The sequence below is a fragment of the Callorhinus ursinus genome, unplaced genomic scaffold (assembly GCF_003265705.2).
Source record: "Callorhinus ursinus isolate GAN/ISIS: 27379988/994484 unplaced genomic scaffold, GSC_fseal_2.0 scaffold12, whole genome shotgun sequence".
NCBI lineage: Eukaryota > Metazoa > Chordata > Mammalia > Carnivora > Otariidae > Callorhinus > Callorhinus ursinus.
In genome coordinates, this window is record NW_027397074.1 from 39486104 (window position 1) to 39514044 (window position 27941).

General features: G+C 42.2%; 1 protein-coding gene across 1 annotated transcript; it reads left to right on the forward strand.

The window, feature by feature from the left end:
• The first annotated feature begins 5097 nt into the window (after positions 1-5097).
• Positions 5098-27941, forward strand: GPNMB (glycoprotein nmb). The gene is made up of 11 exons (XM_025873011.2): positions 5098-5278; positions 11654-11806; positions 12607-12750; positions 14483-14647; positions 17067-17225; positions 17552-17863; positions 20427-20525; positions 21370-21472; positions 23319-23533; positions 26341-26434; positions 26883-27941. The coding sequence occupies exons 1-11, from the start codon at positions 5209-5211 to the stop codon at positions 27037-27039; spliced, it is 1671 nt and encodes a 556-aa protein (XP_025728796.1). The 5' UTR covers positions 5098-5208; the 3' UTR covers positions 27040-27941.

The window sequence follows — 27941 nt, forward strand, 5'->3', positions numbered from 1 at the left end:
ATCAGTCAGAGAAAAAAAATACCAGATGTTCATTAAAACATACTCCCCACAACATTCAGTTTCCATCAAAATTGGGCTGGACCCGCCACCCTGGCTGCACGTCACCCTCAGAGCTGGCAGACCGCGCACCCCTCCAGCCCCTGCTCCCCTCTGGGCCGTGACCCCCACAAGCCCCAGGCCGTGCCTCACCCTCTGGAGAAGCTTCTCTGGTCTCTCCCCAGTGGCGCTGTCCCATATACCAGCCAGTGAGCACTGCAATGTGCTGGTCTGAGTGACACACGGGCTCTAAGTGTGAACACTGGATTTCAAAGACTGCTGGAAAAAAATGTAAAAAATCTTGTTAATAATGTTATACAGGGGCGCCTGGGCGGCTCCGTCGGTTAAGCGTCTGCCTTCGGCTCAGGTCATGATCCCAGGGTCCCTGGATCGAGCCCCACATCGGTCTCCCTGCTCCACGGGGACCCTGCTTCTCCCTCTCCCACTCCCCCCGCTTGTGTTCCCGCTCTCGCTGTCTCTCTCTGTGTCAAATAAATAAATAAAATCTTAAAAAAAAAAGACTAAGTCAACTCATACTCTCTCCATAAAGACTTCTCTGCATCTTTGCCCTCTCTGAACTCCTTTAGCTCTATCTACAAAACTTAGTTTAAATGCCACCCATCAGTGATATTTAAGATTGGTTCTAAAATAATCCAGCAGATAATGGTGTGGAGAGGAGGGTGAAGGAGACAAGCTTGGTCAGATACTGATGGTCGTTGATTGAAGCAAGTAATGGGGACCTGGAGGTTGATTATGCCATTCCATTTTTGTGGATGTTTAAAGGTTTCCAGGATAAAAAATTTCAAATAGCGCCCCACACTATTACCTGTTCTAGGTTAATATCTTACCCTCCCAGTGAGATCATATGCTCCTTTGAGGTCACAGATTGTCATTCATGCGTTGGTGGGTAATGGCCTAGAAAAATAGACTGCCATCCATGTTTGTTGAATTAAATTTTATCTGAGGTGTTTAAAATTTTCATTGATAAAAAACTGAATTTAGGTATAAGAATCAATATACAAGATGCTGTTCTATCTTTAGACTCCTGGCCTTTCTTCTATAGTCAAAATCCCTTTTGGTTTCTGTTCTAGCTTCTTCTTTCCTGGGCTTACAACTGATCTGTAATGAATGAGCAGAATGCACTTACTCCAGTATTCTGAACCATTTCTAGATAATCCCTAATTATAAAACTGGAAGCCAAGTTTCCATTCAGATTTCTATTTTGGCCCCTCCTTTCTTTCTTTCTCCATAGAGCCATTCTGTTTCTCCCTTCTCTATCCCACTATTCTGTGGGCACCGAAGGAGCGTACTTATCTTTGCTTCTGCATTCACACAACAAACTTTCACGTCTTATGTTCCTGTCACACTAAAAATACAGAGAAACTAGGACTTCAAAAGTGTGATAACCCATATGTTTCTACACTTACTGCTCTTTTTAATTTCAAATGGAGCCAATAACTCCATAAGAAGAGTCATGTCACACATTGTTTGCATGGGGCACCTGGGTAGCTCAATCCAACTCTTGATTTTGGCTCAGGTCATGATCTCAGGGTCAGGAGATCGAGCCCCGCATCAGGCTCTGGGCTGGGCATGGAGCCTGCTTGAGATTCTCTCGCTCCCTCTCCTTCTGCTCCTACACCTTCCCTCTCTCCCTCTCTAAAAAAAAAAAGAAAGAAAGAAAAAAAAATGTTTGCAGCCAGTGCTCAAGAAGAAAATGTCTTTGACCAAATCTAGTGTCCAATTCCTTCAGGTAGAAAATCAGGCTAAAAATACAACAACCACTGATGCTTTCTGATTTCAGAAGTGACCAGAAAAGAATGCATTGACCTTAGTAATTCATTTTCTCTTCTTTCCCTGAAAGGCTAGGAAAAATATTTTGGAGGAAAAATAATTTCAAAATTTAGTAAACCTGGAAATGAGAATTTAATTACTTATTCATGTGGAGAGCACCCAGACAGGAGAGACTAAAGAAGTAGACACAAAACAGAAGCCTCTGAGTCATTTGTTAATGCTTAAATCTAAAAACAATAACTCTGGTTATAACATGTTAAAAAGCCCACATTAGGACAAGGCAGTCACATGGGCTTTCTCTCTTTCTGAACTGATTCCTTTATCTTTAGTTTATTCTTGCTTTTCTGCTCTGCCAAATATCAAAGCCTTTGTTTCAACAAGTCTTGTAATCTTTGAGAGGTATTTCCCATGACTGCTCTCATCACAAACGCTTCTTCATAAACAGAATTTTTGTTAAGTCATCCGCTGTATAATTGTGATAAAGCAGAATCACAGCCCCTAAAGATGTCTACATTCTAATCCCTGGAATTTGTGAATAGGTTCTATGGCAAGGGCGGGGGGTATTAAGATTGCAGATGGAATAAGGTTGCTAATCAACTGACTTTGACACAAGGCAATTAATCTGGATCATCCAGGTGAGTTTGGGGTAATCATAAGATTCCTTATAAGTGAGAGAGGAAGGAAGGAGAATCCGTGTCAGAATGATTCCCTGGGAGAAAGACGCAACTGGCCGTTGCTGGCTTTAACAATGGTTGCGAGTTACGAACCAGCCAGGAAATACGGGGAGGCCTCTAGAAGCCTGAAAACACAAGAAAACAGATTCTTCTAGAGCTTCCTTACTGACACTTTGATTTGGGCCCAGTGAGACATATTCCAGAATTTTGACTTCCAGAATATAAGGTAATAGATCTGTGTTGTTTTAAGCTTCCAAGTTTCTGCAATTTGTTACGGTGGCAATACAACAGTTGTTTGTAAGAGTTGAAGAGAAAAGGACCTGAATTTTTATTATCTTGCTTAAAAACACCAGTCTGAACTGAGAAATTTCTGAAATTAAAAGTGGTGGGGCGCCTGGGTGGCTCAGTCGTTAAGTGTCTGCCTTCGGCTCAGGTCATGATCCCAGGGTCCTGGGATTGAGCCCCACATCGGGCTCCCTGCTCAGCGGGAAGCCTGCTTCTCCCTCTCCCACTCCCCCTGCTTGTGTTCCCTCTCTCGCTGTCTCTCTCTGTCAAATAAATTTTTTAAAAAGGTGGTAACTCCCTGCCGCCTGCCACTGCCCACATTCCCCTTTGGGGGGCTGCTATAAGCACTACCCGTCAGCGGTGGCTCCTCAGAGCAGGACTTAAGCCACCATGAGGGGCTGTCAGGAACCAGGACGCTTAGAGGCAATTTAGTCCATTCTTAAAAGTTGACTATTTTTCAGCTTCGTTTCCAAATAGAATAATCATGTTGATAATACCAAGTAAATGAGATGGCTCCCTTCTTTCAATGAACAAAATTTAATTCACGGTATAATTTAATTAAAAAAAACCCTTGAGAAAACTTCTTATCCAAAATAACCCTGTATCTGAATCCTACAAAGTAAACTTTATATGCTGTCAGCTGGTGATTATAAGGGCACAGATTATCCATCCAATGTGTAGTGTTTTGGAATGAACAACTGGTTTCTTCCTCACCTCTATCCAGCTGCCTCCCATTTTACCTATTGTCCTAACTCATCGTCATCTGCCCTTGAAGCAGCAGGAAGGAGAGAAGACATAAAAGAAAACTTGATCACTGTGTCTCTCCCTATTCATTTTTATTTATTTATTTTTTTACAGAAGAGCCTGACACTTACGCTCTTTACTTGGCGACAGAGGTAGCTAATAATGTGGCCAAACATAAAAGCTAGAATTGAGGGATCCCTCAGTGGCTCAGTCGGTTGGGTGTCTACCTGTAACTCAGGTCCTGATCTCAGGGTCCTGGGATCGAGCCCCATGTCGGGCTCCCTGCTCAGCGGGGAGTCGGTTCTCCCTCTGCTTTCTTTCTCTCTCTGAAATAAATAAACCCTTTAAAAAAGAAAGTTTTCCCTAAACTGAAAAGCCTTTTTTTTATGGTAAGTTACACATGTTGATTGTAAAAACAACAAAAAACCCCACAGAGCTATATAGATTATTCACATTACATACAATAAATACTTCCATTGTTCATTTATTCATCCGTATTTGAAAATAGTTTTGTTTCCATCATAAATACGTTCCCTGTGCTGTTTTTTTCTCTTCATATGCGCTTCAAAGTCTGTAAAAAAGAGCTTTAAAAAGAGCTGCACGTGGCCCTCGGGTAGGGAGATGGCCACACCTGCTTGGCAGACTGCAGTTTCACAGACTTTCTTCCTATGCCTTGTTAGCACCACCAAAACATAAATTAATACCCCAAACTTGACCCTCCCCCCAATTAGGACTTTTATATGCACTGAAGATGGTCATGTGGATGTGACTTAGAGAAAGATCACATGTTGTCAAGTGTTCGTGTTGCCACATTTTCTGCACATTCTATAACCAAAACGATTTATTCCAGGCAAGCTTGTTTTTTTCATTTAATGCCTGCTTTCTGTAACATGAAATAAACACGCAGTATGTTTTATGCAATTGGCCTTAGGAGGTACAACACAGGAATACTTGCAGAGCAGTTACCAGAAATTATGCAGGTTGTTCCAAAAGTTATATGGAACTGCACAGATGTCCTCAATGGGCTTGTAAGTGCATTTCTCAGTAATTGGAGCCCGTGCGCGTGTTTCAAGCATCTCCAGGCATCACATATGCTATTACCCATATATGTGATCCCCAACTGTACGTGATTGAAGCGCTATCCACTGCACCCCCCCCCCAGCTGGTCTCCTCCAGGGGGAAGGGAACGTACAAGCATTAATTGGCCCTAGGAAGAGCTGGTCATCTAAATGAGCTGGGGAAATGGATCAGTAAAGGAACCGCCTCAAGTTGATAATCAGTGAGGTTGGGATCGAGCCCTATGTCGGGCTCCCTGCTCAGCGGGGAGTCTGCTTCTCCCTGAAATTATATTTGGTGAGGGATACGGGTCCATAGGAAAGGAAATTCCTTTAACTAGAAATGTGGAATCACAACACTGAAACGGTGAGCCTGTAAAAAGAGAAAATAGATGCTTAGAGTGAGTGAGTCAGAAGCACATGAGTTGTTAGAGCTTGAACTCCAGAGACCAGATCAGGCAAGACTGCTTAATACCATCACATGATCTGCCCCAGGCACCCTGTATTTAATTAAAAGAAGGAGTGGGGCAGGGCCGAGCCAGAAGAGCACTGTTGCTCTTAGCGGGGGGGAGCCAGAGGAGTTAAAGTTAAACCTTGATTGCCTGGGTCTAGGAGAATTCAGCATGGAATGTCTCTACTATTTCCTGGGATTTCTGCTTCTGGCTGCAAGATTGCCGCTTGATGCCGCCAAACGTGAGTACACAAGTCGGTTTTAACCTGTTCTTTGTCACCTAAAGTGATGGGTTGTCTGAAGTATTGTTGTCCACGCCAGAAGGCTGACTTCATGAAGATCCTCTGGAAGGTTTCGTGTTCACTCATTTCTTGAAACCTTTGGGAATGTTGGAACTACAGCAGAATGCCTCCCGTTCCGTTCTTGGCTTCAGGCTCTCGGAAAGTAGTAACCAGGCAGCCCCTCTCTTAGGGTTTTTTTTTCCCATTGCGATCACCCCCTTTTCTCTCCCCAGACACGGGGAGGGTGCACGTGTGAGGGGAACGGTCCCCGGCCTGAGAACAAAGCAATGCCACCTGCTACACTTTGTCTGGTTTCCGGTAGTAAACAGAGCTCCCGTAAAGCAGGGCCCAAGAAGAGCTAGAGACCAGTTCACTGATCATCATCCCAGCCCAGAAGCTGTTGGGAAGTTTTCACAGGCCTGTGGGAGCTTGCTGCCACTGGGGTGAGGTTACTGAGAGAAGAGCTAAAGCCCGGTGTCTCTATTCTAGTCCCACATTCGAGGTTGGGGACTTCCTAACAACTGATGCCCAATTGATGAAAGCAGACTCTTTGGAGGTCAGTTTGGAAACTCCTTGTTTAAAAAGCCCCTCTTATGGGGCACCCGGGTGGCTCAGTGGGTTAAGCGTCCGACTCTTGAACTCAGCTGAGATCTTGAACTCGGGGTCATTAGTTCAAGCCCCATGTTGAGCTCCATGCTCGGTGTAGAGCCTACTTGAAAAACAAACAAAAAAATCCTCTAATGCAAAGCAGGGTTTCAGCCCATGTACCCTGTCCAGGGGATGGGTGGCAGTGGTGGGAGAAAGAAGTGAATTATATATCACCCGGAAGGTCCACTCCACCTCCAACCGAGGAGGGACACTCAATGGATGAAAAGTTTGAGGGTCCTGATTTTACCAGACAACTCCATGGTCGGGGGCGGGAGGTGGATAGGTGTAGAGAAGGGGCCAGCATCTACCTTGTGGCCACCGCGTACAGTCACTATACCAGCTCCTGCACTTACATCCCTCGGTAACCCCCACAACCGCCTTTGTGGGGCAGATGGTCCTCCCACCATTCAACAGGTATGGAAACCAAGAACCCATGTCTTGCTTTTTCACCTGCTGGGCCCTGATGCTTGGGCCATGCTGGTCCCCAGAGACTCCTGTCCTTCCGTCTCCTGTGACTGGACCTGATGAGGGGGCCCAGACGCAGGGATTTCAGCAGGGGGCCAGGGCTGGGACCTGTTGGCCTCAGAACAGTGCTGGAAGGATGGTCATGTTTCCCAGATGAGGAAGGCAGCCACAGACAGGGCAAGTGACTTGCCCCAGGCCACGCAGCAATTAAGAGGAAGAAAGCCCAAACCAACCACTGTCCTTCCTGCAGTTGGACAGACTTGGGTTCCCTGCCAGCTGGAGGGCTGGGCCACAAGCAACTTAGTGCCCTTGAGCTTTCATTTCCTCATTTGATAATCTGGGCAATGGGGTGCTTGTGAGATCAGCTAACAGATGGTGCTTGGGGTGGGAGTCCTACAAGGTAGCAATGGTCTTACCTCAGGGTAGGTCCCAGGACAGATTCCCTGCAGTCCTGGGAGATGGAGGGACAGAGACGTGACAGTCAGTGGAGAGCCCATGCCTAATTCTAGCCGCCTTTCCAGCAGTACTAATTTGCTCAGTGAAACAGATTAGCCTGAGGTTAAATGTTGGCTGTCAGTTTGAGAGGAGTCCCAACCTATTAGGCAAAACGTAACAAAACCCACCATTCCTGTCTTCACCTTGCCCTAGACTAAATATTCTATCCAGAAAAAATAAGAATGGGTAGAATTTACCACCATATCAAACACCAAGGGATTCCTTGCCACTTTCCAATCATAGCCCTGGTGAAAAAGACAAGAGCGGGTGTTGACAAAGTAGTTCACAAACAACCTGGCCACCCCCCCCCGCCCCCAATCCTTTGCTGGTGGATGGAGCAGAGATTCTAGAATGGAGAGAGAAAAGCCACAGCAGTGCTGGGTGTGACTCCATTTCCCTTCACTTCTAACAGCCCCCCATATGCCTCTTTTTTTTCTTTTAAAACCCGCTTACTCTTGGGTGTCTTTTCTCTTTTTTAACTCAAGTTTTTGAAGTCATAGATTCACATGCAGTTTTGAGAAATAATGCAAGATTCCCCTGTATACCTTTCCCAGTTTCTCCCAATGGTAACGTCTTGTAGAATTATTGCACAATATCACAGCCAGGATATTGACACTGATACAGTCAAAATACCAAACAGTTCCACCCCCGCAAGGGTCCTTCATACCCTTTTATAGCGAAACCAACTTCCCCTTCCCACCCCACCTTCTGCCCTGGCAACTACTAATCCATCCTCCATTTTTATAATTTTGTGACTTCAAGAATGTTATAAATAGAATCCTTACAGTATGTAATTTAGGGGCCTTGGCTTTTTTTACTCATAATTTAAGTGTTGCATGTATCAATAGTTCTTTTTTATCATTAGGTAGTATTCCACAGTACAGATATACCACAGTTTGTTTAAACATTCACCCATTGTAAGACATCTGGAGTGTTTCAGTTTGCACTACTATGAATAAAGTTGCTATGAACATTCATGTACAGGGTTTTGGGTAACCATAAGTTTCCATTTCTTTGGGACAAATGTCCAAGGGTACAATATTTTAGTTGTATGTTAATTGCATGTTTAGGTTTTTTAAAAATATTTATTTGTCAGAGAGCACAAGCAGTGGGGGAGCGGCAGGCAGGGCAGGCAGAGGGAAAAGACTCCCCTCCAAGCAGGGAGTCTGATGTGGGACTCAACCCCAGGACCCTGGGATCGTGACCTGAGCTGAAGACAAACACTTAACTGACTGAACCACCCAGGCGTCTCGTGCAGCATGTTTTACAAGAAACTGCCAAACTGTTTTCCAGAGTAGCTGTACCATTTTTCGTTCCCACCATAAATGTATGAGTGATCCAGTGTCTTCATATTCTCGCCTACATTCGATGCATCACTATTTTTTTATTTAGTCATTCTGATAGGTGTAAGTGATATCCCACTGTGGTTTTGATGTGCATTTCCCTACTGGTTAATGATACTGGACATCATTTCATGTGTCTCTTTGCTGTCTATATATCCTCTTCAGTGTAATGTTCAGGTCTTTTATCATTTTTTTTAGGTGGATTGTTTTTTAATGTTGAGTACTGAAAATTCTTTCTATATTCTAGATAGCAGTCCTTTACTGGAAATGTGGTTTGCAAATATTCTCTCCCAGTTTGTAATTTGCCTTTTCATCTTCTTCACATGTTATTTTACAGAACAAATGTTTTTCATTTTAATGAGGTCTAATTTATCATTTTTTCCTTTTATGGATCATGTCTTGGGTGTCAAGTCAAAGAATTCTGGCCTAGCCTAGAGCCTAAAAATTTCTCCTATGCTTTTTACTTTCTGATAGCACCATTTGTTGAAAAGGCTATCTTTTGAAACTCCATTGAGTTGTTTTTGCATCTCTGTCAAAAATCAGTAAGGCATATTTGTGTGGGTCTATTTCTACATTATCCATTCTGTTCCATGGACCCCTGTATCTGTTCCTTGTCACTCTTTTAAGTTTGTATTTTTCCTTGACTTCTGACATTTAAAATCAGAGGAGAAACATGTGTTTTGTTTCTGGAACCACTCACTTTCTCTCAGGATCTGTGGAAGAGAAAGACTCTTCAGGACAGTGGAAAAAATCAGTCCTGGGAATCAAAAGATGTGAATCTTCATTTCCACTCCATTAAAAGTGACCCTGAGTAAATTCTGTCGCTTCTGTAGGCCTAAATTTCTTCATATGTAAAATGAAGTGATTTGTACTAATGTTTTTTCCAAATTGAATATTCTACCACTCTGTGCTCAATTTGAATGAATATCCAGTTATAAACATTTATTGATAAGCCTATGTTTCCTGCCCTCACTTAGTATCTGTTTCCAAATAAAAACAGTTCCACAGAATCATAAGACATTTGGTTTTTGTCTGATTTGGAGGCCCAGAGAAGACATGGTCTGCAGGCAACACAGCCTGTTTAGTAACAAAATCAAGACTAGAAACATTCACCCATTTTTGTAACATTCACCCATTGTAGGACATCTAGACTGTTCACTATTCATTTCAATATTCTTCCCCATTCCATCTGTCTCCCTTATAAGAAGGAAACAACAGGCTTTGCCTCCTTCTACCAAAAAGGAGAAATAGAAGATAGATGTTAGTGGTATCCACTCAAAATGTCTTCACTGAGCACCTGCCAAATACCAAACCTTGTGGAAGTCCTCTTCCAGTATTTAAGAGAAGACAGTATTTCTGGCTCTATGGGTCCAGATGACACAAGACCATATGAATTGATGAGAGGACAGTTTATGATAATGTATGATTAGGAGCTGGCTGTGAGTTATAGACAATTGACTTTTTGGCTGTAGCAGAATACTCAGATAGGTTGAGCAAGACACTTTTTACCTTAACCAGTCCAGAGGCGAGCAAGGCTAGAGCAAGAACTTGACAACATCGAGAATTCTTTCTTTGCATCGTTCCACTCTGACATCCTTGGTGTGTTGGCTGCTTCTTCAGATTTGTGCCCTCATGGCCAAGTATGGCTATCCCAGCTCTGAGCATCACATCACTACATTACTATCCCCAAAATCAATTCTGATGTGAACAAAAATGGAGTTTGTTTTATATATATATATAATATATATATATAAATACATATTATATATATATAAATACATATTATATATATAAATACATATTATATATATAAATACATATATATAAATACATATATATATAAATACATATTATATATAAATATATATATAAAGGGAGGAAAACTTCCCAGAAGCCCTCAAAAGACTTCCTCTCAGTTCTGATTGGCCAGGTTCTAATCATCTGCTCCTGCCCATACTGAAAGGAAATCTAGGAAAGTGAGTCTTTGGAATTTTGAACTGTTATAGTAGAAGCTCTGCAATAAGGGGAAAAAAAGAGTAGGGGTGCAGCCTGGAAATGGCAGCCAACCAGTCTGCTACAATCCTCAAAGAAAGAGACCACGTGACCATTGGAGTTGTCAGGCAAGGTAAAAAGACATCAACTTGAGATTAGAATCTCAAAAGAAAAATTTATAAACCCTGGAGCAACTGCACAAAATATAAAAGATACAGCTAATAAGCCAGAAGTGGAGATAAAATGGACTCCAAGAATAACCCCAAAAAATACAGGAAAAGAAGAAAAAGGAATAAAGAACAGATGGGACAAGTAGAAAAATAACAAGATGGTAGACTTAAATCCCACAATATTAATAAATACAGTAAACATAAATTACCTAAACACTCCAAATGAAGAGTCACATCTTTTTGACTACATTAAAAAAAAACCAATATACTGTCTACAAGAAACCCACTTCAAATATAAAAATATATATCCATTTAAAATAATAGGATGGAAAAAGATGTACCAGTTAACCACTAAGCATTACTATCAAAGTGTTCTTCAGGACAGGGAATATTACCAGAGATAAGTCAATTCCTAATGGTAAGAGGATCAATTCATGAAGAAGTCTCAGCAATTCTAAACAGAGCTTCAAAATACATTAAGTGAAAACTGAACAGAACTGAAAGAAGAAATTGGCAAATTTTCTTTCAGGCAAGGCTCCCTGCTCCGGTGGGGAGTTTGCTTCTCCCTCTGCCTGCTGCTCCCCCTGCTTGTTCTCTCTCTGTCTCTCTCTCTCTGTCAAATAAATATTTATTCATTTGACAGAGAAAGCGCGAGAGAGGGAACACAAGCAGGGGGAGTGGGAGAGGGAGAAGCGGGCTTCCCGCTGAGCGGGGAGCCCCATGCGGGGCTTGATCCCAGGACCCTGGGATCATGACCTGAGCCAAAGGCAGATGCTTAACGACTGAGCCACCCAGGTGCCCCTAAATAAAATATTTTTTAAAAAAGATTTACTTATTTATTTTAGAGCAAGCATGGGAGAGGGGGAGGCAGAGGGAAAGGGAGAGATAGTCTCAGGCAGACTCTGCACTGAGCACAGAGCCCAACATGGGGCTCGATCTCATGACTCTGAGATCAGGACCTGAGCAGAAAGCAAGAGTCAGATGCTTAACTGCATGCGCCACCGAGGTGCCCCTCCTTGACTCATTTAAAGTACACAAAAAGGGTTTGAATAGTTGTATTTAAGCTATTTCCAGTAGACATTAAAATAAAAACCTATTTGACTTATTGGAAATATTAAGTATGACTTTCCAAACTTATGAAACAAGAAGTTGCTTTAACTACTGTTAAATAAGTACCAAATGAGAAAAGGAGTAGACAATTTGTTTTTCAAATATTGATATAGGATTTCATGATGTGCTGAGCAATGAAAGAACTTCTGATTATATGAGGAAGCACAACCAACTGGCTGGTTGGTCTTCAGATGAAAATGAATGGAATGAAAAACTGTATCCAGTGTGGAAGAAGGAAGACCCAAGGTGGAAAAACTCCTGGAAAGGTAAATCAAATATTCAAGCCAAACAACTGTCATTTCCTATTTGTCTTAGTCTCATAGATTGTAGACTTGGAGATCACATGGCTTATGTTGCTTCTGTGAGTGACAGTACTCTAGTTACCAAGTGGGAGGCACTTAGATTTGGCAATCTTTATCTCAACATTGTCACTTTCTAAGTTACACACACACACACAACTTTAGTCCACTTAGAAATTGACAAGTTTGTAGTTCTTGGAAGATTTTGGAGAGCAAAGAGATTTAGCCTCAAACCTATTTATGGGAATGGTCTCTCAGAAGATCTAGACACTAGAGCTGTTTTGACCACCTCAAAAGTGTGGTTTACCAGAAAGTGAATATCTTTCCATTTGCATGAAATAATGAGTCCTTTGGTCATCAGTTTTGAGTTTAAAAATACAAACCTTAGAACTTGTTTCTTCAATCCAGTTGAGCAGATTTTTTTTTTATTTTAAGTAAATGTTCTTTCTATGGTCAGAGATTTCTTTAATTGGTCTGACTTTTTTTTTCCTTCTAGAATGTTGTACTCTGAAAGCAAAAGTTAGGAATCCAGAAAATAATTTATTGTTAAGAGGCATAAAGATGGGAGGGCACCTGGCTGGCTCAGTCGGTAGAGCACGCAACTCTTGATCTCTAGGTCATGAGTTCAAGCCCCACACTGAGCATAGTGTTTACTTAAAAAAAAAAAAAAAAAAGGCATTGGGATGCTCTGGTCCTTATTGGTGGATTAATTTATCAATGAAAGGAAAAAGATGCTTGATCATTAAACTGCACTTTCTGTGTGCTAGGAGGCCATGTGCAGGCGATTCTGACCAGTGATTCACCAGCACTTGTGGGCTCAACTATCACGTTTGTAGTAGACCTGGTATTCCCCAGATGCCAAGAGGAAGATGTCAGTGGCAACATAGTCTATGAGAAGAACTGCAGAAATGGTAAGGAATGTTATTCATGCCACAGGAACAGGCTAGTTCTCCTAACTACTGGAGACCCATCTCATAAACCTAAAGGCTCACAGGTACTTATGTAAATGCAAGATGCCATCACCCCATGTCACCCCCTCCTCAAATTGGATGACAGGGAGGTGTTGCTCCATCCAGTTCCTATATCAACATTAGCCAAACCCACTTGAGCAAACTGGTGGCTTTCTGCTACTTGGAACCTTCTTCAAGAGCTACATTGTCATGCTCACCTTTTTCTTAGGGTCTAGTTGATTAGCCAGAGAACACCATGTTGATTCTCAGATTTTGGTTTGATTACTTGGAATTCTTTTGGATACTCAAAGAAGAGCCAATCTGACAGATATTTGCTGATCAGATCAATTTCTGCTTCCAAGTATTGCTTAAGCAAATGTGTAGCTGGTGCAAATACTTAGATGTGTATGTTGTGGTTTTGCTTTGCCCTTAAAGCGGGTAAGCTCTTTGTACATGTTAAAGAGCACAAAGGAACACAAATGAGTCAAGGGAAATTATCTTGAGAACTGCACATTCTCAAAAACTTGGAGCTAATTACTGAGATTCTTCAGTGACAAGACTGTTAAATGCATTTATGATCTGATTTTATGACTTAGAACTTCTGTTAAACTGTCAATGTGTTCATTCCTTATTGATTTATCAGATCTGGGGCAGGGAAAGTACCAGGTGAGTCTGGCACATCTTATTGTGTCCAAGTAAGTAAATACTCAAGGACTAACAGGGACACATCACAAGGACACAGAAGCCAGCTTGAAGGGACTCCCCCTGGCTATTTGGGACAATTTAAGAATAAAAAATAAAAATGGCTCTAATACATTGATAAATAAAAAGATTCTTCAAAAATGTCAGTGACATTAAAAAACCAAGAGGGTGAGGGAACTGTTCTAGATGAAAAGATATTGGTCATGACTTGTTTCCAATGAAATATGTTGGGGCACCTGGCTGGCTCAGTTGGGAGAGCGTGTAACTCTTGATCTTGGGGTCATGAGTTCGAGCCCCACGTTGGGTGTAAAGACTATTTAAAAAGAAAAAATGTCATACGTACAAAAAAGTTGAAATCAGGGTATACACTGATACATCAAAACCTCCTACCTAGACTCAACAATTTTAACATTTTGCCATAGTTACTTCTATCTATCTGTTTTTTTCTGAATCGTTTGAAGAGACAAAATAGCCAAATATAGTATGTGACCCTTGATTAGACTATAGGAAGAGTGGTAATGATATTGTGGTTATGTAGGTTAATGTCCTTATTTGTAGGAGATATATGCCAAAATCCTTAGGAGTTGAGAGTCATTTGATGCCAAATGACTCAGGGTAAAAAAAATAAATAAATAAAAAAGGCTACAGATAGCAGGTATCAATGTAAAAAGATAAAGCATCCCTCAGTTTGGTTTGAATACAGTTGTGATGTGGAGATCCAATATTAAAAATAAATATATTGTGGTATCTCTAGATTGGACCTTTCTGAATAATTGCTTTATATAAAGAAACTTTTACTGAAATGTAACCTATAGGCAGAAAATGGACAGGTCATAAATATACACCACTGGATGAATTCTCAAAATTAGTGTTTTAATTGCCCAACTATATTTGTATTTATGAAAAATACGAAAAGATGTTTAATTCAAAGATGAGCGTTGGGCATTCTGAGCCCAGATGACAAGCCTGGTTTGTTTCTTTCTCTGTTTAGAAACTGGCCCATCTCCTGACCTGTATGTTTACAACTGGACCGAGGAAGATGGCTGGGGAAATGGCCCCAACCAACACCATCACCACGTGTACCCTGACGGAAAGCCTTTCCCTCACCACCCTGGGTGGAAGAGATGCACTTTTGTCTACGTCTTTCACACACTTGGTTGGACTTTTTACGAAACCTCCTTAGCTTCTTCTTTACCTGCCCTTAAAACTTTAACTTTTTTCACTTTTCTTAGTCTATAATCAAGAATGCTAACACTAAAAGTTTAACAACAGTTACTCTGTGAACTTTCCTTAGCTGGGGCGGAGGGTGAGAGTTAAAAAGAAAATCTTGTTTAAGCCTTGACAGATCTTCAGAACACCAGAGAATTAGAAGAAGGGGAAAAAAATTAATTCAGTTTTCATTTTTAAAAGAAAACTGTTCAATTTCTTTTTGTCTAAAACAGTAATATGAAAAATAGGAATATTTGAGTGGCACATAGATGGGTATTTGATTTTTTCTTTAATTTTTTATTGGCAAAAGATTTGTTGAAGAAACTTATGCTCTTTGAAGGAAATTTAGAAAATGCAGAAAAGTACAAATGAAAAATAAGTCACCCATAATTAACACGAGATTATCACTGTTAACACGATGGTATTTTTTTTGCTAGTATTCCCTGATTAAGATTAGAATGTATACACATTTTTGTTAACTATCATGAGCACTTGACTATAGCATTAAAATTCTTTATGCACATTATTTTAATGACTGCATAATATTCCATTGTGTAGAAATAACATAATCTAACCACTATTCTCCTTTAACAAAGCCTCTTTTTTTTTAACCACAAATGGTACCCACTTTTGTTTTATTATTGGTGAAGTGGTTGTTTTTTTTTTTTTTTTAAGATTTTACTTATTTGACAGAGAGAGACACAGCGAGAGAGGGAACACAAGCAGGGGGAGTGGCAGAGGGAGAAGGAGGCTCCCCACCGAGCAGGGAGCCCGATGCGGGGCTCGATCCCAGGACTCTGGGATCATGACCTGAGCCGAAGGCAGACGCTCAACAACTGAGCCACCCAGTTGTCCCTGAAGTGGTTATTTTTAGAAGGAGCAACTTTACATTATGATTAGCAAAGCTGCTAAGTTCTTAAATATGTCACCAGATGCCATCTGGCTCTGAATGTTTGAAAATTGCTACCAACCATGCAGGCTCCAAACTTCTAAATGTTTTGTCTTTTTTCATAAATTAGAGTTTCTTTGTCCCATTAACTCGCTAATAAATCAAAACAACGCACATTAACAATAGACATCAGTTTAACAAAGTACAAAATAGATACCAGATAGTATGCCCGTCTAGTTATGTCGAGGTTGAAGGCTGACTTTGTTTCAAAACATGCCTTCACGGCCCCGTCTGTCAGGTCCCCAAATGTCATGATTTCTTTGACCTGACCATTTGCATGGAGTTGTGTATGCTCACTAGCACTCCGATCTCTCTTTAGCCCTCTTTTTAGTTAAGGTATCTATTAAAATCAGCTTTTAGCCCAGAAATTGCTGTTTTTCTAACAAGACTGTTTTGAATTTCCATATTCTGAAGTCTCAGAGTTAACTGATATTCTCCTTCAACTAACAGTTGCTTATGTGGTCTCTCAATGCCAGGACTAACATTTTCCTCCCGTATAACTAACCCCGAGAGACACCTCTTTCCCCTACAACCTCCAACAGAACTGCCTCTGCATTTCGAGGTAAAGGGGATTCCAAACCACATATCCCTGAGAAGATTAGTATAATTTTCTGATACCTTTGATCTTGTAATAAACATGGTCTTTAAACATCTCCGCAAGTATCTGTCTCACCATCCGTGTTGTTTCAATTGCACATCTGTGCTGGGCGCCTCAATAGGATTAGAAAAATCCTTGGGCCCTGAAGGTTAGGAATCATTTTTACTAGCTATAGCCAGTGGCAGTCAGATTTTGGCTAGGGCTGGAGAAAGAGAAAGGGTGAGTCAAGAATGTCCTAAAAATGTGTTTATAGAACCACTACATTTCTTTTTATGCCTACCATACCCTACTTCTTTTTCATCACTTACTGTTTTTTTATATACAAATTCTATTAGAAAATGGATTCTAGTCCCCTAAAAAAAAAGAAAAGAAAAAAACGGCTTAGTGATATAGCTGAAATGGTAATACTGTTACAACAATAAGGTAGATCTTTGGATAAATTTTTTTTTAATTCCTTTAGACACCTCACCATTGCACTGAATGGGTCTTCTCCAGGAAACACATGTATTTCAAATGCCAGACCTCTTATAAACATTTTTAATTTGTAAACTAAGGACTAACAGTATTGTCCCACTAAACTGCTCTTTTCGTTTTAACCAACTAACCAAATTATATTTCTAACTGTGGGTTTGTGTTATAGGGTTTTACATAAAATGAGCATCCATCTTCCTTTCTGAAGCGGCCAGGACCACCTCCCCATCCTGTTTTTCCTTTTCCAGAATGTTCTCTAAGGAGCAGTCACTAGTCATAAAGAAACAACAACTTCCTATAATGATCACATAATGTGGCCAATAACTAAAAATTTCCATCCTCTCAAAGGTCAGTATTTGCAGAAATTAGGACGGGGTTCAGCAAGAGTTTCTATAAACACAGCCAATGTGACACTTGGCCCTCAACTCATGGAAGTAATTGTTTATAGAAGACACCGACATGCATATGTCCCCATCGCAAAAGTGAAAGACGTGTACGTGGTAACAGGTGAGTGGCGTGAACTCGAAGTTAACTGATGGTGAGGCACTTTGCTCTGGTGATGTTAGTGGGTTAAGAAAGAGCTAGAGCCAAGTGTTCTGGGCTGGGTTAACGATTCGTATGGGTTCCTTTCCTCGCGTATATATTTAATTATATTGTACTCCATCTATGTTTCCAGAATAACTTGGAAAAGCCCTGGAAAACTTGTGTAGGAAAAGGGGAAATGATGCTGAATTATCTCTTGTTTTAAGTTTTGAACCTAAAAGCATTACTGAAGTCATCTACTTAAAATCAAGCAATCGTGTGTTGTTTCTATTTTGGGGTGTATCTTTTAGATCACGTTCCTGTATTTGTGACTATGTATCAGAAGAATGATCGAAATTTATCTGATGAGACCTTCCTCAGGGACCTCCCCATTATGTTCAATGTCCTGATTCACGACCCTAGTCACTTCCTCAATGAGTCGGCCATTTACTACAAGTGGAACTTCGGGGATAATACTGGTCTGTTTGTTTCCAACAACCCAACTTTGAATCACACATACGTGCTCAACGGAGCCTTCAGCCTTAACCTCACTGTACAAGCTGCGGTACCTGGACCTTGTCCTTCGCCTGCACCCAAACCTCCAACACCCACGTCTCCTTTATGTAAGTGTTTTCCAGGTGATCTTTGAGGGGGGTTCCTTAACAGCTAAAAAAAAAGGGGGGGGCGCCTGGGTGGGTCAGTTGGTTCAGCAGCTGCCTTTGACTCGGGTCATGATCCTGGGGTCCCGGGATCAAGTCCTGCATCGGGCTCCTTGATCAGAAGGGAGTCAGCTTCTCCCTCTGACCCTTCCTCCCTCATGTGCTCTCTGTCTCTCATTCTCTCTCTCTCAAATAAATAAATCTTCGAAAAAAACCCTAATAATATAGGTTACATAATTAGATCCCTAGTTTAAAGGATTGTGTGGAGAGTCTGCTGTGATCCCATTCTGTATGTCATTCTTTAGCCACTTTATCACCATTTTAAGCTGTTAGAATATGGAAGAAAGGAGAGTATGTTTAAAGTCACTTTGCAAGTAGAATTTCGTGACTTGAGTGCAGCTCTTTGACCTTCCTAATTTGTACTGGTCCTCGTTATGTGTACAGATGCTTTCCCTGTCTGCCCCATCACATTTCTGTTCCCCACTTTTTCCTCACGTGAGAACACACCTTGGCCCTTTATAAGCATTCAGGCCATCCCCACTTTCTCCCCCCTCCCACATTTCTCCCCACTTCCATTCTCCTCCCTGCTCCGCCCACATCCACCTAGTGTCCTGCGAAAACACAGCCATACTTGAAAGTAGTTTCCAGATGGCCCAAGAAAGAATGTACCTTGAGAATATTTCTCGGCAAGCAAGCTGGAAAGACTCTAGACATTAAGATTGTTCTGGATGTAAGGCATAATAAATTAAATTCCACTCTATACTAATAGTATATGAGGCCATTTAAGAAGTTCTTAAGAGTCTACTTTGGAAAGTGTTAGCTTCCATCTGTTGCCCCACCCTACCCCACTCTGCCACGAGTGCTCCGCACCGGACTCCGCACCCGGAGGACGACGACGGGAAGGGGATGGTAATAGACGGACATCCTCCCACTGGTCACTAGAGGGCGCCATCACCAAGCCCAGAGGAAATAACTCCAGCACGATGTCCAGACTTGTTGCAATTCTTGTTTTTACCAAAACCTGTTATAAATAATAAATTGTTATAATAGTCTGTTATTAACAAAATGAGAACTCATTAAATTGGGCATGTCTAAATCAGGACACTGTAAGTTATTACTGATGTTGATTCATTCTTTTTTGAAATGTTTTCAATTACAAAATTAATGCATGTTCCTTAATAAAAATTCAAACAGCAGAGAACCCAAGAATAAAAGTAAAAGCCCTATTCACATTCTCCTCCCAAGAGTTAAACCTTGTTAATAGTTGGGAGCGTTTCTTTCCCGATCTTTTTCTATGCCTTTACAAACCGTGTAAGTATATATAGGTGTTGTTTTGATTTTTAAGTAAATGGGCTTACGCTGTATATATGGTTCTATAATTTGCTTTTCTTCACTTAACAAACATGGACATCTTCTTTCCCTTGTCAGTACATAAAATTTAACTCACTTTATTCAATGGCTACATAGTATTTCATAGTATGTATAAACTTAGTATATAAGTAATATAGTATGTATAAATGTATAATTTATATATAATTTATTTAACCATTCTCTTTATCGATGGTTGATTAGGTTAATCCTAATTCCAGTTACAAATATAACTGCATTGAACAACTCTAATCATATAGCTTCCTTCTTCCCTTTTTTCTTTTAAGATTTTATTTCTTTATTTGACAGAGAGCACAAGTAGGCAGGCAGGCAGGCAGAGGGAGAGGGAGAAGCAGGCTCCCTGCTGAGCACGGAGCCTGATGTGGGGCTCGATCCCAGGACACCGGGATCGTGACCTGAGCTGAAGACAGATGCTTAACCAACTGAGCCACCCAGGCGCCCCATATAGCTTCATTCTGATATTTCTGTAAGAGAATTTCTTTTTCTATAAGTATCAACGGTCTTCTTTACAAATAAGGAGACCAGGTGTAAAATTCAAAATAAATTGCAGATGCCTGTAATATCTAGATCTGTCTAGAAATTCCTAAATGGTAAAGGGTTTAATGTTAGTTTATTTAACAGTCTATTTTTTTAAAGATTTTATTTATTTGTGAGTGAGAGGGAGAGGGAGAGAGCGTGCACATGAGCGTGCAAGGGGCTTGATCCCAGGACCCTGGGATCATGACCTGAGCCAAAACTAGATGCTTAACTGACTGAGCTACCCAGGCGCCCCTAAAATATGATTTTATCTATCACGGCCTGCTTGATTTCATCAGGATTGTTGTATCACACATTTTAATTTGGTTTCTACCTTTCATTTGATTCCCATGTTTAAAGAAGATACAGGATTGTGTTTACTTACATAATTTAATAATTATAACACCTCCTAGTTCTCACATCTCTGTGAATCATTACATATTTAGTTCAAATTTCTGCAGTAACTTAATAGTATAGAACTCTTGATGTTTTTCTAAAGGGCAAGTAGATGTTTAGATTTTTAGTTATCATGTACCTGTTTAGATTTTGGGTTATTATGTATTACGTATATCTTTTACATTCTCAGCAACTCATCTAAAATGTTTTTATCCCAACTGTCCAGCGTCAGCCGGTGACAGCCCCCTGGAGCTGAGGAAGGCTCCCGATGAAACCTGCCACATTAACAGATACGGTTACTTTAGAGCCACCCTCACGATTGTAGGTAGGAGCAGCAGGGGAAGGGTGTTAGGATCTACCCCGGGCCAGCCTCTCGACTCTGGAGGGGTGGGGGCGGGGGCCCTACTCTCTGTTCAACATCATACCACGTGGGCACAAGCAAAGACGCTGCCAGTTTCTAGGTTCCAACTGGCCTACCCCAGCCTTCCTTAGACATTCTGGTGGAAGTGAGCCCAGTGTGAGGCCCACCTACTACTGAGCCTGCCCTGGGCCTAGATCCCCCACCCTGTGCGTTCCAGAAATCTGAATGTGCCTTGAAGGAAGGCCAATAGCAAGTTCCCACAATTGCTACTTCCTTCCTCTAGCTGACTTGACAAAGTCCCACGTCTAGTGTGTAAGAAAGAGGGATGAACAGGGCTACCACAGATGGCTGTGTATTGTGGGCACTGCCCACAGGCACCCCAGAGAAGACAGATGGGGCCCGAAGCCCAGCTGAGGCACCCTGGTTCTGGAGATGGGGCTAAATCCCCAGCTGTGCACCCCGGGGCTGAGAGAAGCCAGTGCCCCCTGAGCCCAAGGGCTGCATATTCCCTGGGGATGGGGTTCCCTTTCTCTGAAATTCCTGTCCAGAAGGAATGCAACCTTCTAACACATACACAAGCTCCAGAAACGAAGAGCCAGGTTGGAATGAGGAGCAATTCAGTTTGACTTTGAAAGTGCTGCATAGACACGTATGCACGTTACGGGGTAGACTCCCAGATCTGGTGTGATTCTGGTGTGGCAAGGACGCCGTGTCTCCGTTTGGTGTGGCTTTCTGATTTATTAAGGAATGGTTGGGTCTGGTTTCTTCTGTGTTTTGATGTGTTTTTCTGTGGGGGGTGTTTTGTTAGACGGAATTCTGGAGGTCAACATCATCCAGATGACAGACGTTCTGATGCCCGCACCACAGCCTGACAACTTGCTGATGGATTTTGTCGTGACCTGCCAAGGGATGTGAGTACATCTCAGGCAGAGGACCAGGCCAAGACCTGAGCAGGGGCCCTAACACCATTTCCCCTTCAAAGTTGACTTAGATTCCGGTTCATCGGTCAGCCGCGACAAGGAAGGGCCCCAGGAGGTGCTCAGAAGCACACTCTTGCTTTGCTAGATGGAACAATGCTCGTTACCTTTAAGCTGATGATGAAATTGAATAGTAATTATTGATTGAACACTTACCATGTTCTTAACATCTTGCATTTGTTCTCCTCTTGAATCCTTACCCAATCCTGAGTCTCCTCATTTTACCGATGGGTCCCCTGAGGCACACAGTGATTATAGAACTTGCCCCCATAGATGGTGGGTACCTGCAGAGCATGGTTCACAGACTATGATCTGGCTCAGAGCCCAGCTCTTAGGCTCCCTGAGGCCCCTCCAAGTGGTGGGAAGCCAGTGTGGAATGGCCATGTCCTCGCATGAATTAATAGCAATGCCCAATAATCCTGTCTCTCTAAACTTTACAAAGCTTTTTCTTCCTTTTTTTTTGAAGTTTTCTTTTTTAATTTTTTAATTTTTTTAATGATTTATTTATTTGAAAGAGAGAGCAAGCGCAAGGTGGGCAGAGGGAGAGGGAGAAGCAGGCTCCCCAGTGAGCAAGGAGCCCGATGTGGGACTCGATCCCAGGACCCTGGGATCATGACCTGAGCCAAAGGCAGTCACTTAACAACTGAGTCACCCAGGCGCCCCTACAAAGCTTGCATTGCGTAATTTCACTTCTAACGGTTTGGTTAGAACTATGTAATAGACTAAATATAAGTTAATATATAAATTCACAAATTTATGTGTAATAGGTAAATTAAGTAATTAAAATGTATGTGTGTAAATGTATAAGTTAATCAAGAGAATGAGATGGTATAAAAATGTGGCCTTATCTGATACAAAGGGATAGCTAAGGAGCTCTCCAGCTTGGGGAGGGGGGAGGGGAGGGCGATGAGAGAGAAGAGAAAAACCTGACGGAGGTTTGAGGCCAGCTGAGAAGACCGCGCGTCCCGTGTGCCACCCCTGCCTCGCCAGACCCAGCATCAGCGCGGTCGCTGCCTCCAGAAGCTCCACTCACGAGGGAAACAGGCCCTACCACAGTAATGCGTGGTCATATCGCCTCATGGTTGTCAAACCTCGTTTATTCAAGTCCCAGCTCCACCCCTAACTGCTTGTGTGACCTTGGGCTAGCTGTCTCCCCTCCCTGAGCTGGCTTGTCACCTGCTACACTAGGCTAATCCTACTTTCCTCATCGGGTCACTGAGAGGAATAGACAAGACCATGTCACACACCTACAGCTTTGTGTCTTGCACGTAGTAAATACTGGCTAAACAGCCACTGTTCCTGTCACTGTCAGACCTCTGCAGGGACCCAGGTGGGCCAGCTCTGGCATTTGATAGTATCTTTGCCCCACACCTAAGCCGACCACACCTGCACACATCCTAGGGAGGCCAGGTGTGGAGGAATGACTTGGACTTCACACAGTTTCCAAAAGCCCTTTGCCTTTGTGGGGCGGGGGGGCCGGGGGGGGCGTTGGTAGTGGTGGTGGTAATTTCTTTCTCCTCCACGCCCAGGGCCACAGCTTTCTGAGGGTACAGGGGAAACAGTAGCTCATACCCAGGCTTGTTGAAGAGTAAATTATATGCCACAATTTGACATCATATGGTTTGATATTCTTCTATCAGATGCAAGAATAAAAGAATAAAGTGGAATTCAAGTTAGTTCTAGTGGAACTCTAGTCAATTTTAGGGACAGGTAATGATTATGATTGTCCCTTTTAAACTGATTTTACATCTCCCTCCCTGGGTGCCGTCTGTCCCCTCAGCATGCCCACAGAGGTCTGTACCGTAGTTTCTGACCCTAGCTGCCAGATCACCTACAACACGGTCTGCGACCCTGTCGATGTGAACACAGGGGATTCGTGCTTCCTGACTGTGAGAAGAGCCTTCAGGGGGTCTGGGACATACTGTCTGAACCTCACTCTGGCCGATGATACAAGCCTGGCCCTCACGAGCACCCTTGTCCCTGTCCCTGCAAGGGGTAAGTTTTGTTTTTATGCTTGTACGAACATTTCATGTTGCAGGGGCAGTGTGTGTCCTATACTAAAGCCATTCAAGTCTTCACTAACAATGTTTAACTTTATTTCAGTGCAAAAATCATTGAACTATTGTTAATGTGGATTGGACAACTGGCATTAAAGTCCAGTAGCAAATCTACTTAGAGAAGGGATGAGAGAGAGACCCAATGAAATAATGACTAAAGATAAGTCTTCTGACGAAAAAAATCAGCTGTGATCATGGACCAGTAATAATGGGATATGATTACTGCGTGCTCGAAGAGATTTATATGTCAAGGGAAAAGTATAAAGCCTAACATCCAAAAATAACAGTGTTCTCCAATTAACTTATAAAAAGGGGGAGACTGGTACGCTGTCGTCGTTAGAATCCCCCTAGGCAAAGACATGAAACCAGGAAGAGAAATGAGAAACCAGCTGGATTGCTGGCTCCTTTCTAATCTGCCATGTGTCCTCTCTTTCCCTTCCCAAATTCTACCAAGCATTACACTGAAACAGTAACAAACCAACTTGCCTAGTCCTCAGATGTTCACCAGTAAACCTACTCTTTGCCGCCCTAGTGCTCGGAGAGGTGAAATGCTAGTGGACTAAGGAATCTCATTGAGAAATTGTCATTTACTGCTGGCTTCCAACTTTCCCAGGCACCAAATTAGGATTCCACCTGGTGACCCTAGCTGAATTTCACTTCAATCTACCTTGTTGTAAGATACTGCTTTCTCTCTCAGAAGAAACGCTCTGTGGTGGAATGGGAAAGAGGGATTAAATTGTGCACACATTACAACACATATTTTGCTGCTTCATTTGAGTGTTGTTAGGCACAACCTAATGACTAACTCACAACTCCTTTGGATTTGGAGCCTATCTCATAAGGTAAAAATGTACTGAAACATAGATTTACTCATTAACTGTATAAAAGGCAGCTTTAACCTCATTGAAAGAAAAGCTTAAGTAACCATACATATAATTATGTGTATGAGGGCTTATAGTTGGTGAGATCTGAGGCACAGATTTAAAAACAAAACAAGGAGACACGGGTGCCCTGCTTCCTCCAAGGCCGGGGTGGGGAGCTGAGAGGGTGGGGAGGAAGGAGGCAGGCTGGGGCACTTGGACCAAGTGAGTGCGGGTCTTCTGAGCCATCACTTCCAGGAGCTGCTGTGGTTATTCTTGGGCTGCCAGGGCGGGGTGGGGGGGTGTAGAACAGCCTTTTAGGGTCATAACCTATTCTGTGAAGCTTCTTCGGGGCTGGCAAACCACTGTTCTCTTATCTAGATTAGATGTTTAGACATTGGCTTTCCTTTAATTCTTCTTGCAGTGAGTGGTACCTTTAGGGGACCTGAGCCATTTTCAAAATCCAAATAAAGGAAGCTCAGAAAGAGAGCTTTTAATCCAGGGGGGATTGTAACTTGATGGCTTGGGGTTTCAAAGTCAGAATTTCAGAAACAGATCTTTGGTCAAAAGCAAACCCATAGACTTTCAGCAGAAATGACTTTTATTCATTGATTCCATGAACGTTCGTGAAGCACCTGCAATTCTTTCAACAAATACTCATTGAGCATCTACTCCATGCCCAAAAGAGATGTAGGCATGAGATACACAGTTCCAGACAGAGTGGGGAACAAGATGAAGAAGATCCCTCCCTGCCTTTGTGGGTGGAAAGAGACAACACATAAGATGACATTGTGAAGAAAATAAAAGAAAATAAAACCAGGCATGGAGAGTGACAAGCATGAGGGAGAGAGGGCACAGAGGTTGGCTGTCAGGATTGGGGAGGTCACTGACAGGCCTGCCCACCCAGCAGCATCTGCCTGTGAAGGGCCTTCTCTGAACTGAAACCTTTCAGGAATGAGCAGTCCATTTAGATGGTTGTAGACCACTGGTAGGGCTTGAGTTTTATTCTGTGTATAAGGGGATCCTCCGGCAGGTTTAAAGCATGATCTGATTGATGCTTTTAAAGATAATTCTGCCTACCGAGGGAAGCAGGGATCATGGGAAGGTGAGAGTGGAAGCAGGTAGACAGGATGTCCTCTCAGGAGGAGAAGACTGGTGGCTGGGACTGCAGTGGTGGCAGAGGGGATGGAGAAAAAAAATAAATTCCAGTTACACTTTGGCAGTAGTGACGAGACGAGTTAATTTGCTGGTTTCCGGGAATACAGAGAAGATGTAATCCCTGCCTTGTGGTTCCCACAGTCTGGTAGGAGAGAAACATGTACAAAGCAGTACTTGTGACACGGTGTGATTGAGGCAGAGGAAGAGAGGCAAGTAGAGGAGTGACACAGGCAGGTGTGGTGACCTGGTGCCCTCGTGAATGTCCGGAAGGCACCCCAAAGGGGTGAAAACTTGAAATGAGCCAGGGGAAGGATGTTCCTGGCAGAGGGCATGGAGATTTGAAAGAGCAGGGGGGAGGATAGGCCACTCCCAGGATTTTTAGTACAATAGTGGATAGTGGGAGATGGGGCCAGAGGAGCGGCCAGGAGGGTCATGTAGCCCTTCTTCATGTGGGTGCTGTTGGGTCAGCTGAGACCTGAGCAGGTGTCTCCAGGACATGACATCTCTCTTCTGAGCCCTTGACGCGGTGTTCCAGACATGCTAACTCATTCTCTAAATGGAAGATAAGCTGACCCAAAGACTATGTATTATTTAATGGAAAAGATTACTGAAAACCCAGAGGGAGCCATATATCTTCTGATAGCTCCCTTCCTCATTTATTTAATTGCATTACAAGTAGCATGTCCTCTAGGCGGAAGATGTCGCTAATACTGTCTTCTGTTTTAAGACCCAGCTTCCCCTTCAAGCATGGCAAATGGTGCCCTGGTCTCCGTTGGCTGCTTAGCCATATTTGTCACTGTGATCACCCTTTTAGTATACAAGTAAGTTGCTGCTTTTAACACTTAAATCAGTATAGTATATTGTCAAAAATAAGTTGTATATTCCTGCATAAATGGGCCATTTTCCCTTTTTTGCTTTTAAACGGTCTGTGTAGGGGAGAAAAATCTAACATTGAATGAATACCAAACAAGACTATTAATTTTGCTGTGAGTTTTTTCTTTTAATCCTAAAAATGCTACCAGACATCATAACTTTACAAAATTGTGTCAGCTTAGTGTTTAACATGTAATCGCAAATTATAGTAGGCAGGCACATTTCTTGCATGAAGAAGGGAAAATAACTATACTTTGATTAGACATCAGTGTCTTAAAAGCTGTGGATTGGATTAAATGGAATTAACCCTTTTGTACTTGGCATGTAAGAGATAATAGTAACATATTCCAGTTGGAAATCTTTTTTTTTTCAATCTGTCTAACACATTGTTTTCAGAAAACACAAGGAATACAAATACCTGATAGGAAATGGTACTGGGATTGTGGTCAAAGGCAAAGGCCTGAATGTCTTCCTCAACCACGCAAAGGCCATGTTCTGCCCTGGAAACCAGGAAAAAGATCCATTGCTCAAGCACCAACCGGAAACTGTTTAAATCTTCAGCTTTATTTCTGACCAACAGCTCACTCTTCAGGTGAGCTATTCCAGAGTTGATGACTATTAACTTCTGTTCCTAAAGATTATTGTTAAAATATATACTGGGGCTTAGGGAGGTCCAAAGGGTTTTTTTACGGGCTAAATGACATCTTAGAGAAGTAAAGAAGAATTGCACTGTGCGCAGCCTCAGCCGTGTTATAGAACTGATAAAACCAGTTAGAACTGCTTTCTTTCATTATGATTTATGTTTCACTTATAATGTCTTAGGTGGTCAGTGGGATAGACACACTATGTCCAAAGACTAGGGGGAGAAGGTACTATTCATTGGAGTCTGGCCTCGGTTCACCGGAACGAGAGGCTGGACGCTGTCTAGCTATCCATGTTCCAAGCTAACTGAATGCTACTTCGGTGAACATGCATGAGCTCCTAGCAAAAAAGTAACGGGCCAAACACTTAGTGTGATGTGCATGCTTCTTACACTAAAAAAAAAAAAAAAGTATGTACTAATCTAATACATAGGTGTGAATATTTTCCTGAAACCTGCCATGCCCAACTGTGTAAAGGAATGCTAATCATTCATTTACTCTGTAGACCTCTACTGAGTACTTTCTGTGTATCAGGCACGCTTGCTAGGTACCCAGCCCTACAGTCAGAGTGCTCACAGTCCTGTATATATATATCTCAATTTCTGTACACTCGGTGCATGTATTTGAAATTATATATTATGATTTTCCAAAGAAGGAGGCCCCTGCTTTTCCTACTGGTTTCTCTATTTGAATGATATAGGGACTTGATCAGTAAGGGTTTTACTTCCATTTGTAATTAAAACTCTCTGCCAGATGTCAGACAGGACATGCTTTTTTTTCTCCTTCCTGAAAAATAAAGGATGAAAAGAGATAA